General features: G+C 37.9%; 1 protein-coding gene across 2 annotated transcripts in view; it reads left to right on the forward strand.

Annotated features, from left to right (window-relative positions):
- The first annotated feature begins 312 nt into the window (after nt 1–312).
- The window catches only part of phf24 (PHD finger protein 24), a 43,031-nt gene continuing 20,833 nt past the window's right edge, over nt 313–22,510 (forward strand). Inside the window, exons 1-3 of one of the 2 annotated variants that reach the window (XM_041969255.1) lie at nt 313–739; nt 19,229–19,659; nt 21,930–22,115. In XM_041969255.1, coding sequence (XP_041825189.1) covers nt 19,234–19,659; nt 21,930–22,115 — 612 coding nt within the window. In that variant the 5' untranslated portion in view covers nt 313–739; nt 19,229–19,233. The remainder of the gene's footprint in view (nt 740–19,228; nt 19,660–21,929; nt 22,116–22,510) is intronic. The other variant, XM_041969256.1, reaches the window with a different exon arrangement.

Here is a 22,510-nt window from a genome sequence, read left to right on the forward strand (position 1 = left end):
ATGCAGCCCTGGAACATGCATCCATGTCACAGTAAGTACTAAATTCTGTGTCCAGGCTTCTCTTTCTTTGAACTTTCTACTCCACTTATTAACAAAAAATAAAAATAAATAAATAATGGCACCACCTCATTACGCTTTAAAATTGCTCAGGTAGCATCCGTCCAAACGTCATGGCCCGAGTGGTTCCAGCCAATCAAAACACTCCGGGGGGTCAGAAACGATAAGCCCACAAGTTATTAACCTGAATAATCACGACTGTCACCCGGGGGGGGTTTGAGGGGAGGAGGAGGTGCAAATATGAAGGTAGTGAATCCGTGATTTAACTTCGATGACCGGCTGTGAGTGTGCACCGAGATCTCCTCCCGCCTGAACTGACTGCCAGCAGGCTGCGTGTCTCCTCAGATGCTGAGGGAGGAGTGTGTGTGTGTGTGTTTGTGTGCTCGTGTGTGTATTGGAGGGGTGGAAAAAAAAATTCAGCACCGGAGCTGTCCGCCGCTGTCTTGGAAGAGACTCCCTGCCAAAAGAGAGGGAGCTGCTACCGACTGCAATTTTTCTCTGTGAGACCGAGAGCAGAGGGATAATAAACTGCCATTCATCTTCACCGCGGGGGCTACCGACGGCCGAGTAAAGGCGAACGTACTTCATTCGAGCCAAGTCTTGCCATGCTGGACGGCCGGTATTGAGACGGGAAGGATAAAGTCTTCAATAAGTCGCGCTGAGCAGCAGTCTACCCTTTACGGTGAGTTAACATAGACACAGCTGGCTTCGGTCTTCTGATCTTGAAAATATTACATAATAAGCTGGAAACTGTCAGGCGGGACGAAATGCTACTCTAGATGCAGTTTTATGTTTCTTGCACGGGAAGTGACGGAACTAGGTGGATTTGCACGGGGAGCCTCGTTACAGATGCTTGGAAGGGAAGAATATTTAGGTCAGCATCCATATGGGTGTGGATGCACGATTGGTATCAAAACTACAGTTTTCGTTGCCATCCCCGCTTTGGTTGCTTATGGTATTCCCTTCTTTTCATAGTATATGAAAAAAATCATCACAAACTAGTTTTATAAGAGAACAGTCACCTGTTAATGCACCACGGGTGTCTCATACCCTCTTGCAATGAATTATATGCATGTGGAGATTCGGTTGTATAATTTTAAATTGGCATACTTTTTCCTGCTCTGTCCACTTTTCCCAATTTACTTCCACACTGGAAAGCGGCTATCCATTAAGCCCTTCAGCAGTCTGTCTTTGTTATCTTCTGGCCTTTGCAGCTCCACAAACAAGCCAAATTTGTTGTTAACCTTGGAGTGAGTCCTGCCCCTCAGCCTGTGACAGATCCTTGCAGCCTGAGCTGCCTTACTGCTGCCTGCTCTGTGCTCATTGTAAAACTCTCTCAGAGCTTTTGGCTGGCACAGACTCCCTGCTTAGCTGCGCCTGAATGCCAACATGATGTCTCCAGTCTAAGGATGCATTGAGATTTAAATTCCTCCTCCATTCAGCTGCTTCTCTTTTTTTTTTTCTTTTTTTTTTTGCACTCTCCACAAGCTGAATTCCAAACCCTAATATGTATTTGCTGAGCCCTGAGCATGCTCTTTTTTGTGAGTGTTGTTGTAGAAGGGTTGGACAGCAGGCAATGAAATGCAACAGGGATAGTTTTTGTTTCATAGACTTAAGTATATTTCCTTCAGGAGCTTTATTTGATCTGATGAATGCATGTGTGTCTGAATGCACGTACATCTGTGTGTTTTGGATGGTAGTTAATGATTCAACTAGCTGGGATCCGGGTGAACTCGTTAGTGTAATTAGTTCCAGGTCTTTGCTTCCCTGGTTTGTGGGTGAGATCCCCAGCTAAAGGCGGACTGGTTCCCATGAAAAAAGCATGCTTTGTGATCCTTCCTTTCAAACTACCCCCCTTTCCTCCCCTGAAACAAGGAATGAAAAGGAGGGCTGGTTGGGATTCAAATCACCACATACCACTGACAACCAGCTTTGGGAAGAGAATCATACAGTTAGAGAAACACACACATACCCCCGCAATATGAGAGAAAGCCAAGTACAGCTTAGTATCCTTTTTGTACTGTATGGTTTAAAAAACTGTGGTATGTAATAGCATATCTGAAAAATATGGATTACATAAAAAATGTTTTTCTTTTTTAATAAGGAATTTTAGATATTAGAAGATGGTTCAATGGATAATGAAAAAATTGCTCAAATTTCCTTTTATATTTCTATAATTTTGGTATTTTCTTAGACAGTACTGCGTACATATAACACCTCAAAAGTGAGGCAGGAAAAAGGAAAAAGTTAAACATAAAGCAATTTCTTTATTTAAGGTCTCAGAAAACTGAAATGTTGGGAGAATATACAGACAAACAAAAGTGATCATGTTATTCTTACAGTTTATAGTTAATTTTCCAAAAGTTTTTAGGGAGGAACATCATAAAGCCTTGAGGTCTTGCTAAGTTATGAACATGGATTTCTCTCATGTTATCACAGTGACCACACTCTACAGCACACCTCAAAGCTCCTACATTTTTAGGAACCTAAACAAATATCCCAGAAATTGGAAATTATCACAAAAACTGGACGCAATGTGCTTTTTGTTCATGCTATTTGCATTAGTAATGTTTTTAATTGAGAGATGTTGGTCATGTCTCCAGCAAATTCTGCACCTTTTGCAGAAGGACAGCATTCTTATGAGGTATTAATGTCTGTGTTATGATGATTTTCTAACCCTTACCAGGTTCAATATGACAGCTCCTTATGTGATAGTTTCACTAAATTAAATAAGACTGTACAGGATTAAACTGCATGATGTGGCAGGTTCTTAAATGATAAACAATATGTTTTGGTAACAGATTTGACCAGTTGTTCTTTTACATTGAAATGTCTGTCCTTATACGCTGTCATTTTCCTTAGACTGTGAAGATGCAGCTCAATAACATCATCATGATGACAGTTGAACAACAGAGGACTGAATGCTAATAAAGACCTTAAGGTGCCCCGTTGTCCTCTGCTTACAGGAGCAGCGGATTCCAATTCAAAATGACTTCCTGTCCAAACATAACAAACTCTGCTCTTTCCATCATCATAACATTATTTGGAATTAGAAAATTTCATACTTATTATCTGAAAGCCAGTATTGGGCGTATTGTGAGATAATGTTTTCCCTGAACTGATTTGATAAAGCTACACTGATTAGCAAAATCTGGACAGATTAAAAAAATAAATCACTCACTGGAGCAAAAGCAATCATGAGGATTTGAAGAGCACTTTGGTGTCACCTTCTTAAATTATTGGTGTTTATACCAATAGGACCCTCGAGAGCTTCATCAGCTGAAAGCTAGCCTGCTGACATTAATCAAGAGCGTAAATGCACATTAAACCTTAACTCTTATCTTGACTCTCATCTGGGGAGGAGTACATAAAACATCAGCGAAAACAGGAAACATGCTTTCCCATGAGTTTGTGTTTCACTGGAAATACAAATGAAAAGAAGATACATCACATAGGACATAAAAATTAGTCAATTGCTGATGATTCTTTTTTTTTCTGCACTTCTAACATCTCCTCAGCCTTATACATGTTAGTTTCCGCCCCAAGGAACGGCCCAGTTTTCCCTCCCTCCATCCAGATCTTTCTTTCTTTTTTTTTTTTTATCCGTGGGCATTTAAATCATTCAGAGGGGTCTAGGAGGCAAAGCAGAGCAACAGAGGCAGCTGCTTTTGGAGGAGCCAGTGATCTAGGAGCCTGAGGGAGTTTTATTCTGCCTCCTCTGCTTGTATTGCCCATCAAATGTAATATGGAGGGTAAATCTGGCTGACTGCTGAGCTTTAGTGGAATCATTTTTAATACAGTTGTTGGATGAAGAGTGGAAAAAAATCATTGCAAAAAAATTGTAGGCAAAGAAAAAGGTGAATGAAAAGACTAAATAAGAACCATGGTTCAGCTAAAATGGCTAAAAAATTTATATTTTGCAGATGTAGTCATAATAAATAAAACAGAATATGTGTAGTCAAAGGTTATTTCTATCAATCATTTCACCATTATCTTTTCTATATTAAATATATAGAAGACATTATTACTAAATAATGATTCATAAATGATTAACTTGGTCTTTAAAGTGCTCATTACGTTTACATTATGAAAGCTTGCTATTTAAAATAACAGAAAAGTTAAAGAAAGATTACCCATGATAGTTTTCTGACTTGCTTTAGATGACTTCATTACATTTGCACGTGCAGGATACCACCAATTTCTCACACTGACCTGGTTTGATAGTGCGCCACTCCTCCACCAATCTTTTTCACAATTCTGGAGCTGCAGATAGTTTCTAAGCCAATTTCTTTCACACCAGTGATCTGTCAAAGATTCTCTCGGGTTCAGATCAGGACTCAGGGTGTGTCATTTAATTTTTTCAGCGCTTCAAGGAAGTGCTTTATTTATTTATCACCTTTGCAGTGTGACAAAGTGAATTGTCCCATTTTGCCTAACCTAATGAAATTGTTCTCCACCATAGATATCTTACTCTTTCAAATGCACGAAGAGTGTTTGTTTATGCAGAATTTGTAGTCTGAGCAAGATTTTAGACGAGCAGCTTTCTGGTTATTCTGTTTGAATGAGCTTTAGCTGCATGCAAGTAAACATTGTGTGGTGAGCAGAGGAGGGGGAGCACATTGGCACAAATATAATCTCCAAACAATCAGCTATTGTCTCATTACTAAAGCTTTTTTTTTTTTTTATGTATCTATGTTCAAATCGTGTTAGAACAATAAGCCTTTGTCACATTTAAACATTTCTAAAGGCAACACCTAAAGCTGCTGAATGTTGCTCCCAGAGGTTGAACCATTAGACTGTAACTGGTGAGCTCTGACCTTGAAAATGTTTCTCCTAAATGGTCAGTCTAAAACGTAATGTGCTGAATAAGAAGCTTGTAGGGACGCACAAGTACACAGAGCTTGGAAGGCGTGTGTGAGGTAAACGTCATCATTGGAAGGTATACATGCAACACTCTGTGGATAATCGCTGTGGCAGTCTGCAGCATATGTGTTCTTATAGATGCATACAGTATGCACTGAAATGTAGTCCTCCATGTCTACATGTCATATAATAGGAAAAAGCATGTTACCACGGAGAGCCCGATTTGTCCATGTACAACCAGCACCTATAAGTGAGAATAATCGCCCTCTTAAAACCTTCCCACACCAAGTCTGTATTTTCATCCTGTTGGAAAGGTTGAAGTTGGAGTTTTTGCATTTCTTTTTCATCTTTTGTTTGAGAGTTGTTGAGCCACCAAGAGGCTCAGTGCATATGTAAATAAATCCGAAATGGCACCCGACAAACTGATTCACTTCAGCTTAACACTAAATGACAACCAAATATAAAAAATATAGATGTGGATTTTAAAGATACATCATAGCATATTATTGTGGAGTTGTTTGGCATTGGAAAAATAGCAAGGCTACTGATCACAAGACAAAAAGACAAAAGACAATAGTGATTTTGTTGCTGGAAGCTAACTGTGAAGAAAATGTAGCATGACCTGTAGGACACGTATGTTTGTAAGAAGAGAGAGAAACATGGCTGAAGTGGGCTGGAAAACATTAAGAGGAAGAAGAGGAAATATGCTAGCTGGTACACCTGTAGTTAGTTAACCGATCTCATGGCAGCAACTTAATGCATTTAGGCTTGTAGACATGATAATTAAGAAAGGGGATTTGAGGGACTTTAAATGTTGCATGGTTGTTGGTGCCAGATGAGCTGGTCAGAGTATTTCAGAAACTGGTAATCTACTAGGGTTTCACACACAACCATCTCTAGGGTTTACACAGAAAAGTCTGAAAAGGAGAAAATATCCATTGAGCAGCATTTTCTGATCCAAAATATCTTGTTGATATCAGAAGTCAGGGGAGAATGGGCAGACCGATTGGAGATGATAGAGAAGCAACAGAAACTAAAAAACAACTGGTTCCAACCGATATATGTAGAATACAATCTCTAATAATGCAACACATTAAACCTTGAAGCAGATGAGCTACAACAGCAGAAGACCACGCCAGGTGTTGCTCCTGTCAACTAAGACCAGGAAGCCAGAGTTTACAGGTCGCACAGGCTCATTGAAATGGAACAATAGAAGATTGTAAAAAACATGGCCTGGCCTGATGATTCTCAACAGCTGCAGCATTCAGATAGTAGGCTCAAAAACAATGTGAAAGTCTGAACCAGTGATACCTGCCTGGTTCAGGTTCAGGCTGGTGTTAGTGGTGTAATTTATGATTTTTTTTGGCATACTTTTAGCTCCTCATTACCAACCGAGCATTGTTTAAACACCTCAGCCTACCTGAGAATTGTAGCTGACCATGTCCATCCCTTTATCTTTCCATCTTCTGATGTCTACTTCCAGCAAGATAATGCACCATGTCGCAAAGCTCAAATCATCTCTAACTGGGTTCTTGAATATTACAATGAGCTCACTGTACTCCAATGGCTTCCAAAGTCACCATATCTAAACTCAATAGGGCACCTTTGGGAAGTGGTGAAACGGGAAAGTCTCACCATGAATGTGGAGCCGACAAATCTGCAGCAACTATTAGGATTAGGCTGGGGTTGTTCACATGATGCCATTATGTCAATATGGATCAAAATCTCTGAGAAGTGCAGTGGATAGACTGATGAAATGTATCTAACTTAGTGTACAACCTTTCTGTGCTTAACGATTTATGTCAGTTGATGGATTAAAAAAAAAGAAAGAAAACACAGGCCTTCAGTCACTCTGGAAAGGACTTTCAGTCTGAATCCTGTCAGACAGGACCATGTAGCGCTGAATTAACAGTTCCAGCTGCTGTGTTTAAACGAGACCTCATCAAGAATGTCAGCCTGTTCTTATGTGCAGTTGTCTTACATGGCTAATCAGCAGTTTTTAAGGGATGTGAATGAATTTGTGTCATTGTAAAGCTTCAGTGGTTTAAAAATAATGTTGTGGGAATGATTTTTGGCAATGAGTAAAAAGGTTGTCCCTCAGGAGTGGTTCAGCTACTTCCAAAATGACTCCAAACGTCGTCATTGTTACAGGTAAAATGTTACCAAACATCCTAAAACGTTCTCAAAACCTGGCCACACTTATATTTTAAATGGTCCTGTTAAGTTTTCTCTATTTATAGAAATAATAAAGAATACATTTCATGTACAGTGATGTTCATGCTGGGTTGGCTTTAAATTCATCCAGACAGTGACTTTAAAATGCAGGTAAATGCAAGTCATTCTTTAGTTTTTTATCGCAGGTGTATTTTTAGTGATGCCTCTACAAAAGCTTTAAAGTAAAAAAAAACATGATTAATATTAAAATATGAGTTCAAAAATACTTGTATTCAGTAGCAAGCTGTCAAGGATGAGAAACAAACATGTCACCTATTTCTCTTGTGACTGTGACGCACACTGCAAGCGTTGAGCTGCACAAACGTTGTCAGACAGGCAGGAAAAGGGTTGATCAGTTTGACAGGCTGGTGGTCAAAAAAGCTCTCCGATCTGAGGCTTGCAAGGCGACAGAGTAGCAGGTTGTGCAGCGCTATTTAATGCTCGTAGGTATCAAATTCAGGCACTGACCCATTTGTGTCAGATTCAACTTGTACACACAGGGAAAAAAAAACATCAGGCCCTTATTTAAAATTCATAAGTTAACCTGAAAAATTGACAAGGTCTTTTGTGTGCAGATAATATTTTTTCTTCATCGCCTTGGCTTCATTTGCAGCTTCGTTAGGAAAATGCAAATACTGAGAAATACATCTCTATCCAGCAGCCTGCCTTCTATCACATAATTTCAACAAAGCTAATGTAAAGAAAAAGATTATAAATAAAGTGTGGACATTATTCATAAAGCTGGTAATATTTAAAATATAAACCATTGTGTCCATTTGGGTGTTTGTTTTATAATAGGGAAATTAGAGTTTAATTTGACTTTCAAAGCATCAGTATAAACAATATTTAACAAGTTACCGTTAAGGGACGTTACGGGTTTCTAGTAGCAGATAATTTATTGTTATTGTTTTTTGTCTATCCCCCACTCTGTATGAAGTTTATTTACTTGGCTGGTCATCGAGGAACAATTTCTTTTCTGTTTGTTATCTCTTTTTAAACTACATGGCCCATTTGCTGCTCTGTGCAATAACAGAGGATCCAGCTGTGAATATATCAGACAAGGTTAAGCCTTATTTTAAGCCATGCAACTTTTCAAACTTCCTCTCACTTTTATAACACTATGGTCACAGTTTATAAGTACAGTTTAAAAGCTGGTCTTTTGCAGGCATCTCTGTTCTCTAAATGCCGTCTCAGTCTCTAGATGCTTCTCTAAACTATGAAGGGTCTCTTGACTGACTAACCCATGCCCTATTAGTTAATTATCAGTGTACGGTCGTGCATCATAATATAACCGCAAATTCTTTATTTAAATACAGGTATAGTCGTCAGTTCAATTACCATGATGTTTTTTACTCACATATTGGCCTGTTTGTTTCTTTGTCTGGTTGTTTAGCATGAAATTTGAGTTGAAGTTTGTTTTTTTTCCATTGTGAGCAAAAAAAAAAAAAGAATATATATATATATATATATATATATATATACCAATCAGAAGATTCTGATCAAAACTTCCTTCCAACTGAAACAGGTATGTTATGCTGATTGTTGTTCTGCTCAGCGTGCATGAAAACACTTGTTTAAAAATTTTTAGATGTTTACTGTGCATGCCTGTTACATGCCTGACATGCCTGTCAGCTGCATGTCAACATAACATATTCCCACACTTTACGTTATGGTTTTTATTGCACTCTGTGTTTTAAAGAATCTAATAGGAATTGAAAAATCTAATAGAAATTTTGCGCATGTAAACGTGGCTGCTGATAGAATGCTGATGGCTGAATGTTAGCTTGAGCCAGGAAAGCATGACTTAACTACTGATATCATAACAAACGGGATGAAGCCCCAGAAAATGTAGCACACGTGTATGCAAAAGGATCATCTGTAACAATGTTATCTGGCAATGATCCATACTTTTAAATAATTGGTTTGACAAGCCACCTTCCTAGATACACCTTATTAGTACTTTCTTCACATAAAAACATGAACTCTATCCCAAGCTGTTGCCACCATGTGGGAGAGAAAAGCTAAAGCAGGTAGCTGAAACAGCTCCCACAAGCAGTAGTGTTGATGTAAGCTGTTGAGCAGCACTGCATGGAGGTATGTTTCAGCCCTTAATCTGACACACCCAGATAGAGCCAAATAGCAACTACTACAGCTACCACAAATACTTGGCAGGAGATAGGATGAACTGCGTATAACCAAGTGGCATCAGCTAATCTGATTAGCAGAACAGAGCCTGTAACAAAACAAAACAAAGCATTTTCAGTAGGATTGCATGATTACAGCATAACTGCATACTAACATCTACTGTATGCTAGCATGGATGCTGTCAATGATTCTCTTGTGACTGCAGTCCTACAAAAATGAAGCTGCCTTGCATTGTTAAGTGACAGGATTACTCTACTGGTCAAAGAAGATCCCTTATTGCAGCCTGCTTACCTGTGAATTATTCAACCTGTGGAACCCTGGTACTTTGAATGTTTCATGATTTAGCTTATGGGACCGAAAGAGAACTTTCATTAATTTTCAAAGGCTTGAGAATATTTATAGATGGGGGGACAAAGCTGTTTTTATTCTTTTTTGTTGCACCCAGATTCATTTTGCATTCCCTTTGGCATGAGTGTGGAGGGTGTTAAGATTTGTGAATACCCTATAAAAGACTGGATATATTCCAAAACCGACACAAACAACAGATGTGCACACAGATCTCATTTATACTCTGCAGTTTCCATACACATTAGATGCTGTCCATGTGCATTGGATGCATGTGGACGCCCTCCTGATTTTATGCAGATTTTCAATTTACACACAAATTGAAATGCAAAAGAGTTTTTAAGAAGTGTGTGAATTGGGGAAAAAAAGGAAAGAGAATGGATTAACTGTGACTCTGGATAAATAGATAAAACAAACAAGCATACCTTATTTCCATCATATTTCAAGTGTGACTTGAGTTCTTTTAGAGTTTCGACAGCCACCAAAATTTCATATTCAAATGTGTTGTATATGAAATGGAAAAACAGCTTCATGCCTCAAAATGGCTAAATAGAAACCATACACCTTTGTATGAATTAGTTTGAAGTGATCTATAAATATGCAAATTGTTCCCTGCCTCCTTCTCTTGCTATAGCAACTATTGTGTTTCTGCTCAGTGAAATTACTTCGCGGTAAACTATTGCAGTTCTTTTACAGAAGCAAAACTTGTTTCAGCAAATTATGGCAACAAAGTCAAATGCATGGACTTGTATGCAGTGCATCATCAATCCACTGCATGCAAGTCAGTGCATTTAACTGTTGTATGGCATCATTTCACTGAAAAATAAATCCAACTTGTGAAAGGAATCTTAAAAAGTACTATGTAGGAACTATATTTTCATCCAAAACTGGTAAATAAATCCATTTCACAATTGATACAGGGTTTTCATATGGTTTTATAGTCTGCCAGATGTTAACTTAAGACTGCACATCAACTGCCCAAAGGTTGCATCCAAAAAGGCCCCAAACACAGTAAAATGAGGAGATATGATACTGGAAAAATACTTGGGGAGCAAAGTCTGTGTAGATAAATACATTTCCATTTATTCTGCCTTTGAATGCACATAATCTTGTCATCCTTGCCTCTTTATCACAGCCAAACAGATAATAACCAAGCTCTCGTTGGTCACATATGGTTGATTGATTTTTATTAGCCTTTGGCTTTTCATATTTCCTGGATATTTTAGAAATCTATAGAGCTCGGGAAACTATATCATCCTACCGTGCATTGTAGGACACAGCCGTCATACCTGCAGACATGTAGAGTGAAGATTTAACATAGAAGAAAATATAAATAAATAAATGAATGGAGAAAAACTAAAGCTCTGTTCCTTACAGAGAAAAACTGAACAATCAGACAAGGAAACAATATCTAGACAAAATGCAGACATTAGGTGGAATTCACCCATGCAAGCCAGGGGAACAGGCCCAATAATCTAGGTTGTGCAGCTCAGTAAGGCCCCTGTAGCCAGTGAGCCTTGATTCTGTACTACCTGTACGCAGGTAAATTTAGACAGAACTGTAGCTTTGTTATGTGCAACTGGTTTTATGTTCCATTGTCCTGCAATCTCAGCCATTTTTTAAAAGGTTTATATTGTTCCTGTCAGTCAATTTGAAAGAACTGCAATTCTAATAATTTTAAGTAAACAATCCCGTATTTCTTCAATAATTAATGCTATGTATATTTCTAGAGTGACCTTTTTTTCTTGTTTACTTCAGAAAAGCTGGTAACAGCACCTTATATCAGACTACAGCCATCAGATGCTGACAGGTGTCACTACTAGTTTTATTTCTTTTTTTGTAAATATTGTTTCTTTTTGTGGGAAAACACATTTTACACCTGATGCATTTCCATCAAAAGTTTAACAATTCACTTGTCTACTTTTCCCCAACAATTTTTATTTTTGTTTTATGTTGCACCAAATATGAATATATATTTTTTTTCAAAGCATCACATCACACTACATTTGGTTCTCAATAAACTAATTTATTGGTAACTGGTGTGGTAAATTCTTATGGCTGATGTTTAGCAATAACAATGGGACACATATTGGTCAGTATGCAACACACACAAACCATTTTATTAAGTAGCAGTTTACTCTACTGCACAAGGAATTACTGCGCTTATTATGCTGCCTAAAATAGTGTATTTGGTGCGCACAGCTCCAACCACCCTCTCAACCCGAGGTGTGCCCAGCATCTAGTCCCCTTCACATCCATCAGCGTCCTTCAGTGAAAGCAGGTGTTTTGACTTCGGCACACATAAATCCAGCACTGTCTGTAATGTCCAACCCATGTTCTGCAAACATCCACAATAACTTATATAATACATATTTTACATGTACTATGTAAGATATAAACACAGTGAAGCTAACAGTGAAGCTACAGGAAAAAGACAGAATAAAAACAAAATTAATCATTCTACCTTCACATACAATTAATGCTGACTTACTGTGAAAATGTCTCAAACAAATAAGCATACTCATTGAAATGTTGTTGAATCCCTGTCACCTGGTAAAACTGGAAATTTTTGAGTTTTTGTTTCCAGGTTGGAAAACTAAAAATCCCAATACCTTGTCGCAATGGTTTGTCATTGAGGTCATGAGGAGGCTCGCAAATCACCTAAAAATATACTCGAAAAAGTACACCTCAAACCAGCTGTGACTACGTGGTTGACTATGCTTTGTTTACCAGCATGTTTGCAAATCCCATAATGCTTTGTGGTATATTGTCACATACCCAAGTTCTATAGTGGTTTTGGAGGGAAACCTTGGAAAACACTTGTCACCTAATTAGATGCTGTTGTTATAGTAGATATTTTACAGCTTTTTTATATTGTGCTACAAAATGATAATACTGCAATTAACTGTTAAAAGAATGTACTTAACCTTTTTAAGTGTATAATATAAATTACAACAATAATAGCAAATTATATTAGCTTTTTCATCCATTTTTTCTATAGATATCTATTTACAAAACTTAAAGCTAATTTATAATGTATTTCAATTACATATTTTACTGTTATGAATGCAGCATGTAAATCATTTTGTTTTTATGCTCTTTATGTTCTACTTTTAAGTGTTCTTTAACTATTATGATTATAGTTTTGTAGTTTTTCCTCGTTTTGTTGGCTTACTTATTAAAAAGACATTCTTAATTCCCCTTTTGCAATGAAAACCCACCAATGCAATAAAGAAATGAAGGAAACCATTTCAGTCTTACATATGCATTAAAATACTTCCTTTGGAGTTTAATTTCATCCCTGCAGTCAGGATAATAATCTCTTAACTGGTCTGCATGGAGTATGTTTAATTTATCAGCTGTATTCTCATCTTTTTTCTGTTTTTAATTGATCTAACTGCAGGCGACACTGTCAGCTCCTAGAAGAGGGATGTGAAGGCAGCGTTTTCCAAATTTTCCACATACCATGCCTTTTGATTGATTGCTTGAAATTTTTTTTGAACATAAGGACAAATATAAAAACAAAAATAAAATAAAATACATGACCAAAAAAAAAAAAGAAAACACAAAAAGTTCAAAAGAAGTGGGTGGAAGAATAAGCTTATCCTAGTAAATTTCAACAGTCTTCAGATTTGATAACATTAACACAACCACTAAACGCCATGAGACAATCCCACAGAAACAGTAGCGCTAATTAACAACATTCAGTCCATACAATCAATATCTCCCTATGGAATATGGACTTGAAATAACTTGGACCTTATACATTTTCATATGAACGATACCTGAACACTCAGAACAGTCAAGGAGGTTTTAAATCTGATGTATTTAACATGGTTGATTGTGCCTGCAGGTGCCTTTTTAAAATGTTTATTCATACTGCATGCACGAATGATAGATGGTAAATGATCTGTACTTATATCGCTCTTTTATCCAAAGTGCTTTACATCATACGTCACATTCACCCGTTCACACATGGATGGCGGAAGCTGCCATGCAAGGCGCTAACCACGACCCATCAGGAGCAAGTAGGGGTTCGGTGTCTTGCTCAGGGACACCTCGACATGAGCTCTCCGGGCCGGGATTGAACAGGCAACCCTTGGGTTACAGGATGACCACTGAGCCATGCCGCCCCAAATTGGAGAGCGCAACCTGTGTTGACGTCACAAATCAGCATTTTAGTCCCAACAGTGCTGTGAAGCATCAGCTCGGCTGCCGCCTGAGATCATAAAGCCTGGCAAGCTTTTAGAGTTGTAGCCTGGAAAAGAAGACAGAGGGAGAATGACTCCTTATTTCACTTTGTAATAAATGTGATTAAGGTTTAAACAAGCACTTATGTGGAGAATGGATGGAATTGTATTTCAGAAGAAAGACAAAGACATGTCCCGTGAGTAACATTATCAGCTTGAATCCATGACGTTTCCTTTTTTCAGCAATGCAGCTGTCTTAAGAGCAAATGAGGACATTGTTTCCATATCTTTTTTATCTAATGTGGTTCAGAACAATACAATGACTTTGCAGTATCATTAAAGAGGTCTCTTGAAATGCAGTGATTGTTTCAAATGAAAAGACAACTGCCAACATTTTTACAAAAATCATTTAATTCATAATGTACAGCGGCCATAAAGTCTGTCGCAACCATGTTTTTAATTTATAGGAAACAGATAACTAATAATAACTTTGTAAGAAATTAATAGTTTCAGTTTTTCAGAAAATGCCTTTTAATCGAGGAGCAAATCAACATGTATCCCAGACAAATTTACAGAATAAGGTGTGGACAAACCCCTTCAGATCAAACTGAAGGTAAAATGAATAACCCCACTTTAAAAGAAAAAATACAAGCATTTTTTAAAAAGACACAAAGATAATGCCACCTATTTTTGGCCCAACACATTTTAGGGCACATTCACACGAGGATAGTCCGGGGCATTCTGAAAGAATTTGCACCTGTTTTTTGGTTTAGTTTGCTTTTTCTGTGCACTTTACTAAAGCGGACCAAACCACCTTAACCATATCACGCAGTTACAATGGTTCCTCGCTAGGGGGCGATACTCCCTGAATCAACTGCTGACCAACAAGAAAGAAGAAGAAAACCAGCCCATGAATTAGGCAGGGTAGAGAACAACTCATTCACTGAAAGTAACCAATGGAGTAACAATAAATTTATCCAGTTATCGGGTTATGTTTTTACTTTGGTGTTCAAACCTGATACAGTTTTTAGAGGAATCTGTCAAGTTTGAGCAGCAGGAGAGGCAGCAAGATGTCTGACATGTTGCAATGTGTCGCATCCTTCATCATTTCCTCTTTTTTGGGTGCTGGACTGACCCTTTGCTTTTCCACTATCAGTCCACTGAAGTTCACTTGCAAGCATACTGAGATCCCAGATTATCGAACGGGCGAGTTTCATCTTTAGTTCTCACCGAATGCACATTTTCACTGCTTAAAGTGAACCAATGCTGTGTGAATGCTCCCCTATAAGCTTGTTCTGAAATGGTTATCATTAGTTTGACGGAAAGCAGTTTGAATGAAAATTTTCAGTAAATTCAGTACATGGTCCCAACATAACTGAAACATTGGTTTGGTACATGATGAACTGCCTTTGCTGAGAATATTATAAGAAAAAAAAAATATCCATAAATCACTACTGAATTGAGATGAAAATGTTTGTGAAAGTAAAAGCTAAGCAGAGAACATAAAACTACATTTATATAATTGTAGTGTTCAATTCAATTCAATTCAGTTTAATTCAGTTCAGCTCAGTTCACTTCAGTTCAGCTTTATTTGTAAAGTGGCAACAGTCATTCCAAGGCATTTAACCAGAGATAGTCCAATTTAATACAATTAATTCAATTCCAGTTATAATCTATTTAATACACATTCACTATATGATCACATAAATACACAATTATTATAACTGTTTTCATATAAACCAATTGATAAAAATGACTGCCTTGCTCAGGAAAGTAAGGAATTGCTTCAAATTTAATCTCTGAGCCAATCCCCCATTCCTCCATCATGAAGAGTAGGCTATGTTCATGAATGTGAACAGCTGTTTTAATTTTGGAATTAGAAAAAAGGGGGAAAAAAACAGGCCAGTAGCTGCATGTGAATTACAGTTTTTTTTAAATGTGTGCTATTACTTGTAGTCTAAATGGAGAGTTCCACTATCCATTCATCCAAATATGGCGCAAATATTTACGTGTTGATGTGACAAGTTGTCCAAAGCCCAGACAGTTTGAATCCCAGAGGGCACCCCAAATGCATTACTTTTAGACTAGCAGATTTTTTTCTTTTTTGAGTATATATATATATATATATATATTCATTCAACCTCTGTACCGCTTGCTCCATGATGGGTCGCGGGTAAGCTGGAGCCTGTCCCAGCATTAACAGGTGAGAGGCAGGGTACACCCTGGACAGGTCACCAGTCCATCGCAGAGCGAGCTCAGGGAGGACAGAAACCTCCCGTGGAGCAGAAGGGCAAAAGCTTGCTTGATCTTGATATATATATATATATATATATATATATATATATACACGTATATATATATTTTTTTGAAGGACATAACACCTTGAAATGTTGGACGTGAAGGAAAATGTCAGCAAAGCTTTCTGCAATAAAAAGGGTTTTCATTGTGTATTTAATGCCTGTCAATAATCTTCTTCTTACCTCAACTAAGTACATTAAATGCCTTAAACCAAGTGCTGTTAAAGTGTACTGTAGAAGTACAGTATTGTCTAAAGGAAGTGGAGTTACAGATAGAGAAAGTAAAATTAAAGGCAGAAAATAACATAACTGAAAAATAGCATTCTCAAGGTTGGGTTTAAACATGAGTTTCATGCTTGGAAGCTTGCCATCTAGCTCCCTTCTGTCCCTCTGGCCTTCTTTTGGTTACGTGTTACCTGTCAGCACTACAGTATGGCATTTCCTGTTGTTGCTTAGTATTGGTGCCACAGGATTACTGTCGTAGAAGGATAAATTAGCGCTAAGCAGACGGAAGGCAGTTCATTGTGCTTCCCAAAAGCATTGTCAAAGGGTTCTAAGTTGGTAATAAGAATATGTAAATGTGATAATCTTTATTTTTAATTAACTGATGATGAGCATTTTATTACTATTCACTTATGATCCATGATATAATGAGATGTAGAGAGCTGCATTATCCATTAAAACAAAGTTTAGATTTCTGCCTCAGCGTGCACAGCATCCCTCCCAGCATTTGTGTGGTAATACAGTGCTCATGCACTCTTAAACATCTGGCACTGTTTCAAGAGCATTGAGGCCTTATAGTAGATTTGATCCCTCTTAAAATATGCAATTTAAAGTAATTATTTCACTGATTTGTTGGATTATAATCAATCTTAAATCCTTTTCTGCATCTTTACATGTACTGAACAGTTTCTTGGACTGCTAGTAGCTTGCAGCATAAATGTGGGAACAAGAACAGATGGGTTGGATTTATTAGTAATGAGGCGAGGAGTTCAGGGACAAAATATTGCAGCACATAGAATAAGGGTTTGAGGGACTAAGCTTTCCAGTGGAAACAGGACAGACAGCCATTCGTTCCATCGCTGGGCTGTTTGGCAAAGAAAGCATATAATTTCATAGGTTGAGTTTAAAACTGTCACAGAACCCAACAAAAATCTATTTATTAGCTCATCAAATGTTCTGGCTTTGAAACAGAAATATCACTAGGACAAAAGGGTTACCTTTGTTTTCTTATTTCTTTTCATATTAGTTTTTGGAAGTTCAAACATCTGTTCAAGTACTTTTATTGAAAATTAAAATTTAAAAGTTATACAAACTGAAACTTTAAGTTGAACTCCATTGAAATAAAGAAAAAAAAAGTTTGTCAGAGCTTCAGACCAGAAGTTGTAAATACCAGCTGCAACAGGCTTTTTTTTTTAGGGGTAAAAAAAAAATTACCCATCCAAAGAACTGAATGTGTATTTCATTATTATGGGTGGTGCATCCAAGCTGGACAAACAGGTCAGCTCAGTGGTTAAGTCTAGCTTCTTCCAGCAAAAACTTATTATCAAAGTCAAGCCATATCGAAGCAAAAGACACCTTGAAAAAGTCATATATGCTTTTTTTCTTCTCGCTTAGACTATTGTAACTCCATGTATGTAGGAATTGAACAGTCGGGGCTTCACCGCCTGCAGCTTGTTGAAATTACTGCTCCCCGTCTCCTCACTGGGACAAAGAAACATGAGCACATAACTTTGGTTCTTTCTTCACTCCACTGGCTTTCAGTCAAGTACAGGATTGATTTTAAGATTCTTATATTTGTTTTTAAGCATCTGAATGGGCCCCAGAGTACCTGTCTGATCTTATTGTACTGCATCGGCCCTCCAGAGTGCTTCATTTAGCCAGTCAGATGGTCTTGGAGGTTTCTCTGTCTAACTTTAAAACTAGAGGAGACAGAGCCTTTGCAGTTGTGGCTCCGACTCTGTGGAACACTTTGCCTTTAACTGTGCGGCTGGCAAACAGTCTGCCTGCTTTTAAATCAGTGATTAAGACACACTTATTTGCCTTGGCCTTTGGCTGAGTACCGGCACCCTACTGGAGTTTTTATGTTACAATTATGTGTGTTGTCTCTGTTTTTAGATTTTATTGGTTTCTGTAAAGCACTTTGGAGGCTTTGGCTATATTAATGTGCTATATAAATAAACTTGACATTCAAATGTGTTCAACCTTTTGAAAAGTGACAGCCCTTTATGCATCCATAAATGCAGCCATTCACTTATACTGTTTTAAAATTTCCTACAAAATGTAATAATTACATTTACAATTTAGGGCACAGTCATACTGGTGCAGTACAGTTTGTCTGAAGAAGTGTGAATGCTGAATTTTACTCTAGTGTGGATCCAAAGAAGGGACCTTTGGTCTACCTGGTGACCTTGGCTCACTTGCAAGCAAACCCTCATCTGTTTGTTTCCATACTGCAAATGAACCTACAAGTGAACCAAAGAAAGGAAATGATTTAGTGCATGTCATAGCGCCATATAGCTTGCTACCTCTCCTGCTGCTCATACAGACAGATTCTTGTGAAAATCATATTAGATTTGAGCATCAAAGTTAAAACAGAAAAAAAAACAATAAATAAATAAACTCCAAGACTCCATAAACTTGTTATTGCTTCTTTGCTTACTTGTGGTAAGCGAGTTTTTGGTGCTGGTCATTTGATGAGTCGGATTTTTTTCTCAATTATTTTGTTCTCAGTCTGTAATCATTTCGGGAAAATCACCCCTAGTGAGCACTTGTTCTAACTGAGTGACATTGTTCGGACTGAGTAAAGCGCAGTGTGAAAGCAACCAAACCAAAGGAAGGTGCCAATTTTTTAAAAATTCCCTGCCCAAGTCAACAGAGCCCCTTGTACTATTCTAGTACATGAGTGGAGCCGTGTTTTAAAATGCTCATATAATTTACTTGCATTCACAGATCACAAAGAAATAATAAATCCAAATCTGATGGTTGCTGTGGGCGAGTTTGTGCATGTTGCCAGTGCTGTCAGTCAAGTCTCAAAGTTGTAAATGAGGGTTTTTGTGAAATGTAAATGCAGCGTACTCATGTAACTTGTATTTTCTTTCTCTCTCCAAATTTCAGCAGCCATGGGAGTGCTTATGTCAAAGAAGCAGCAGGTGGAGAAGGTCCAAAAATGCAGTGCTGTCGTTTCTGCCTTCCAGGCGGGCATTAAGGATCGTGCTGTTGTTGCTAAACAAGCAGAAAGTGAAGTGGAGGAAGGTGAAGGGTCTGCCAAGACTTCTGTAAATCTTGACCAGAAAAAGACGGAAGAGGTGGAGCAAGAGGGGACAGACAAGAATGCTGGTCCATCAACCTCCCAACAGGCTTCTGTTCCTGTAAGAGATGAATGTAAAGTCAACCAGGAAGCTTGGTCGAGGTTACGGGATGGGAAAGGAGTGGAGCCAGAAGACCTTGACAAGAGCCATCAGCTAACGCCTCCTGCTTTTGTGCGACCGAAAAGGGAAGCTGACGATGACCAACCTGTAGATGTGGAGCTGGAAAAGAAAGAGCAGGTATTAAGAAATCATATAATCATAATATATATCATATGTTGGAATATGAACGCCAAGATTCAGTTTTTGCTCTGCAAGGTAAATATTTTTCATGGCATTGGCTGCAAGAGATGCCCTCACCACGATGAACCCACTCCTTTAACAGTTGGAAAAGTGTATATATTAAGTAATTGAACAGTTTTATTGAACTTACGGTCTTCACAGCTAAAGTGCTGAAGGGGATGTTCACCCTTTCATTTGCCTTTCATTTCATTTGCCAACTTCTGCTGCTGAATTTAGTGGCTAAGTGACAAGAACAATTTCTTCTACATAATTTAGCCTGTTCTCATAAAAAGGCAGTTATTGCATGACAAATCATGCATATTTGTAGTTTTGCATGGCATTTTTTTGTTTGTTTGTTTGCTTGTTTTTACTTTTGGATAGCGTTTTTGTAGTTTTGCATAGCATTTGTCACCATGCAAATGTCACCATCCCTAATTCCAACCATTTGCTGTTTTATTCTAACAATCTAAAATAAGCAAAAGAAAAAAATGTGTACGAGTGACATGCTGAAACTGCAGAAAGAAGCATGCTATTTAGATGCATTGCAGGCAGTTTTTTTATTTTGTTTGTGCTAATGTTGGACTATCTTTTTTTTTTTTTTTTTTTTTTTTTAGTTTATGAGACCTCAACTTGACCCTAACCATTTCTGTTACTGGATTAAATTATATATATATATTATATTAACTGAGGAAATGGCCATCTGAAATTGCCTTTCCTTCTGCTTTGAGGAAATCAGTGTTCAGAGTACTAGAAAGCTGCTTTGAGAGGTTTGTAGATGCTGACTGCAGGGAATAGGTGTGAGTATTTTTACATTCAAAGTAATTTACAACTGGAAAATGATCATCAAATATCTTATTACCATAAAGTTAACAAATCATAACCTTAACAGGCTTTTTAAGGTAAGAGATCTTCGTTCTTATTTTTTTTAAAAATTCAGATTTTACTTTACTTCTTTTGAAATTATGAAAAGGATGTTTTATTTTAGCAAATTAATTTTATACCTTTATTATTATTATTATTATTATTATTATTCTCTCTCTCTCTCTCTCTCTCTCTCTCTCTCTCTATATATATATATATATAGAGAGAGAGAGAGAGATATTTCCTCCCTCATATCAGCTGTTTGGACAAAGGAGTCCAGAAAGACTCCAAAGGTGTGAAATATGACTTTGTAGCTTTTTTTTTTGCACAGCCATTTTTATTTTTCCCCACACTGGCTGTGATATGATGTTGGTGTGTGTGAGGGCTCTTCACAGCGAGGATCTTGTGGGCGGGCTGCTTTGGCTGGCTGTGAGAGGTGACTGTATCCAGGTAGATGCTGACAAACAGGAGTGAGTTCACAGAAGCACTGACACTAGCAGCTTTGCTATTTTTCTTTGAGTAAACATCGTTTGACAACTTGATGCACCGATGCTGCTGCAGGACAAAAGTGAGGACAAATGAAAGCGTCTTCTCTGCAGCAATAGTCATAGAAACAGAATAGAAATCAATTATTTCACCAGTATTTTGGGCTTTGATTGGTTACGATGAACAGAGAACTACTGTGGCATGCTTTTTCCAAGCTAATACTTCATGTAGGAGCCATCTAGTCACATAAAGAAATCCATTTTCCATTTTCCCCATTTGTTTTTTTTTAGATGTTTTCGTGATGATCAGATCTGCTTTTATTACCTGTCTAGTAAAATTTAATGTCATTTTATTTAAATGCCTTAGTTTTAGCTCTTATAATAGCTATACTGTCACTTTAAATGTGCAGAACTCAACATTGCGAGTTCCCTCCAGGACAGACGGTCTGATAATGTGGGATGATATTGCCATATTTAAATGGTGTTATGTCTCTGCCCTCTCTCTGACATCCAGCTTTTCACCTTGCCTTTGAATGAGGCCATTTGGGGCAGCTATAAACGCTGCTGCCTGCTAGTGGTCTGAAATCATGCATAATCCAGCTAGACTAAGAGTAAGAAAAGGCAGTTGTTACATCAAACATATTTTTTTATGTTTTGTGCAGCAAATTGAAGTCATTGGGGTTGTCTCAGACTGCATTACATTTTCCTGCCTTTACAGCTTTGCTCAAAAGCTGTAGTAGATTTAATTCAGACTATGTCAACTGATGTTGGTTGTTCTTATCTCGGTGGTTAAATGAGTGTACAGTGAAGTCTGACAAAGACTCAACACAAAATAATGGAATGGAAAATGGGGCATTCTGGCTTTCTGCTTTCTCCACCCAGCCACCAAGTGATGAGATGTGCGACGTTTGTGAAGTCTGGACGGCCGACGACCTGTACCCCTGCAGGATCTGCACACGGGTGTTCCATGACGGCTGCCTGAGGGAATTAGGCTACCTGCGTGCTGAGGCCTTGCAGGAGATGAGAGATACTGCCCACACTGTCACTGGCTGGAGCTGCTACTACTGTGTGAGTCAGCACAACTCACTGCTACCATCACTTAACGGACAAGTGCAGCCTATTAAACAAATAAAACGCCATGTGGGTCTCAGCATTTGCCTTTAACGCTAATTTTAAAGCACTTGCAGATAAATATATTTAAGATCAACTCAACTCTTGAATAACTGCACTAAACCATTTCATCTAACTTAAAATAAGTATTGATGTACAATAGATGTTTTTTTTTTTTTCAACTCAAGGATGCCCCAAAATCTACAATGATAAAGCCAATAAAGTTTGGTTGTTTTTCTGGTCACTTAAGGAGCCATATTTGGATTTTTGATATATATTTTCTAAGATACCACCAAAATAAGTATTCCCTGACTCACTTTGTCTTTCAAGTAGCCTATGTAGGATGAACTATG

Source organism: Melanotaenia boesemani, chromosome 19, assembly GCF_017639745.1.
Source record: "Melanotaenia boesemani isolate fMelBoe1 chromosome 19, fMelBoe1.pri, whole genome shotgun sequence".
NCBI classification, from domain to species: Eukaryota; Metazoa; Chordata; class Actinopteri; order Atheriniformes; family Melanotaeniidae; genus Melanotaenia; species Melanotaenia boesemani.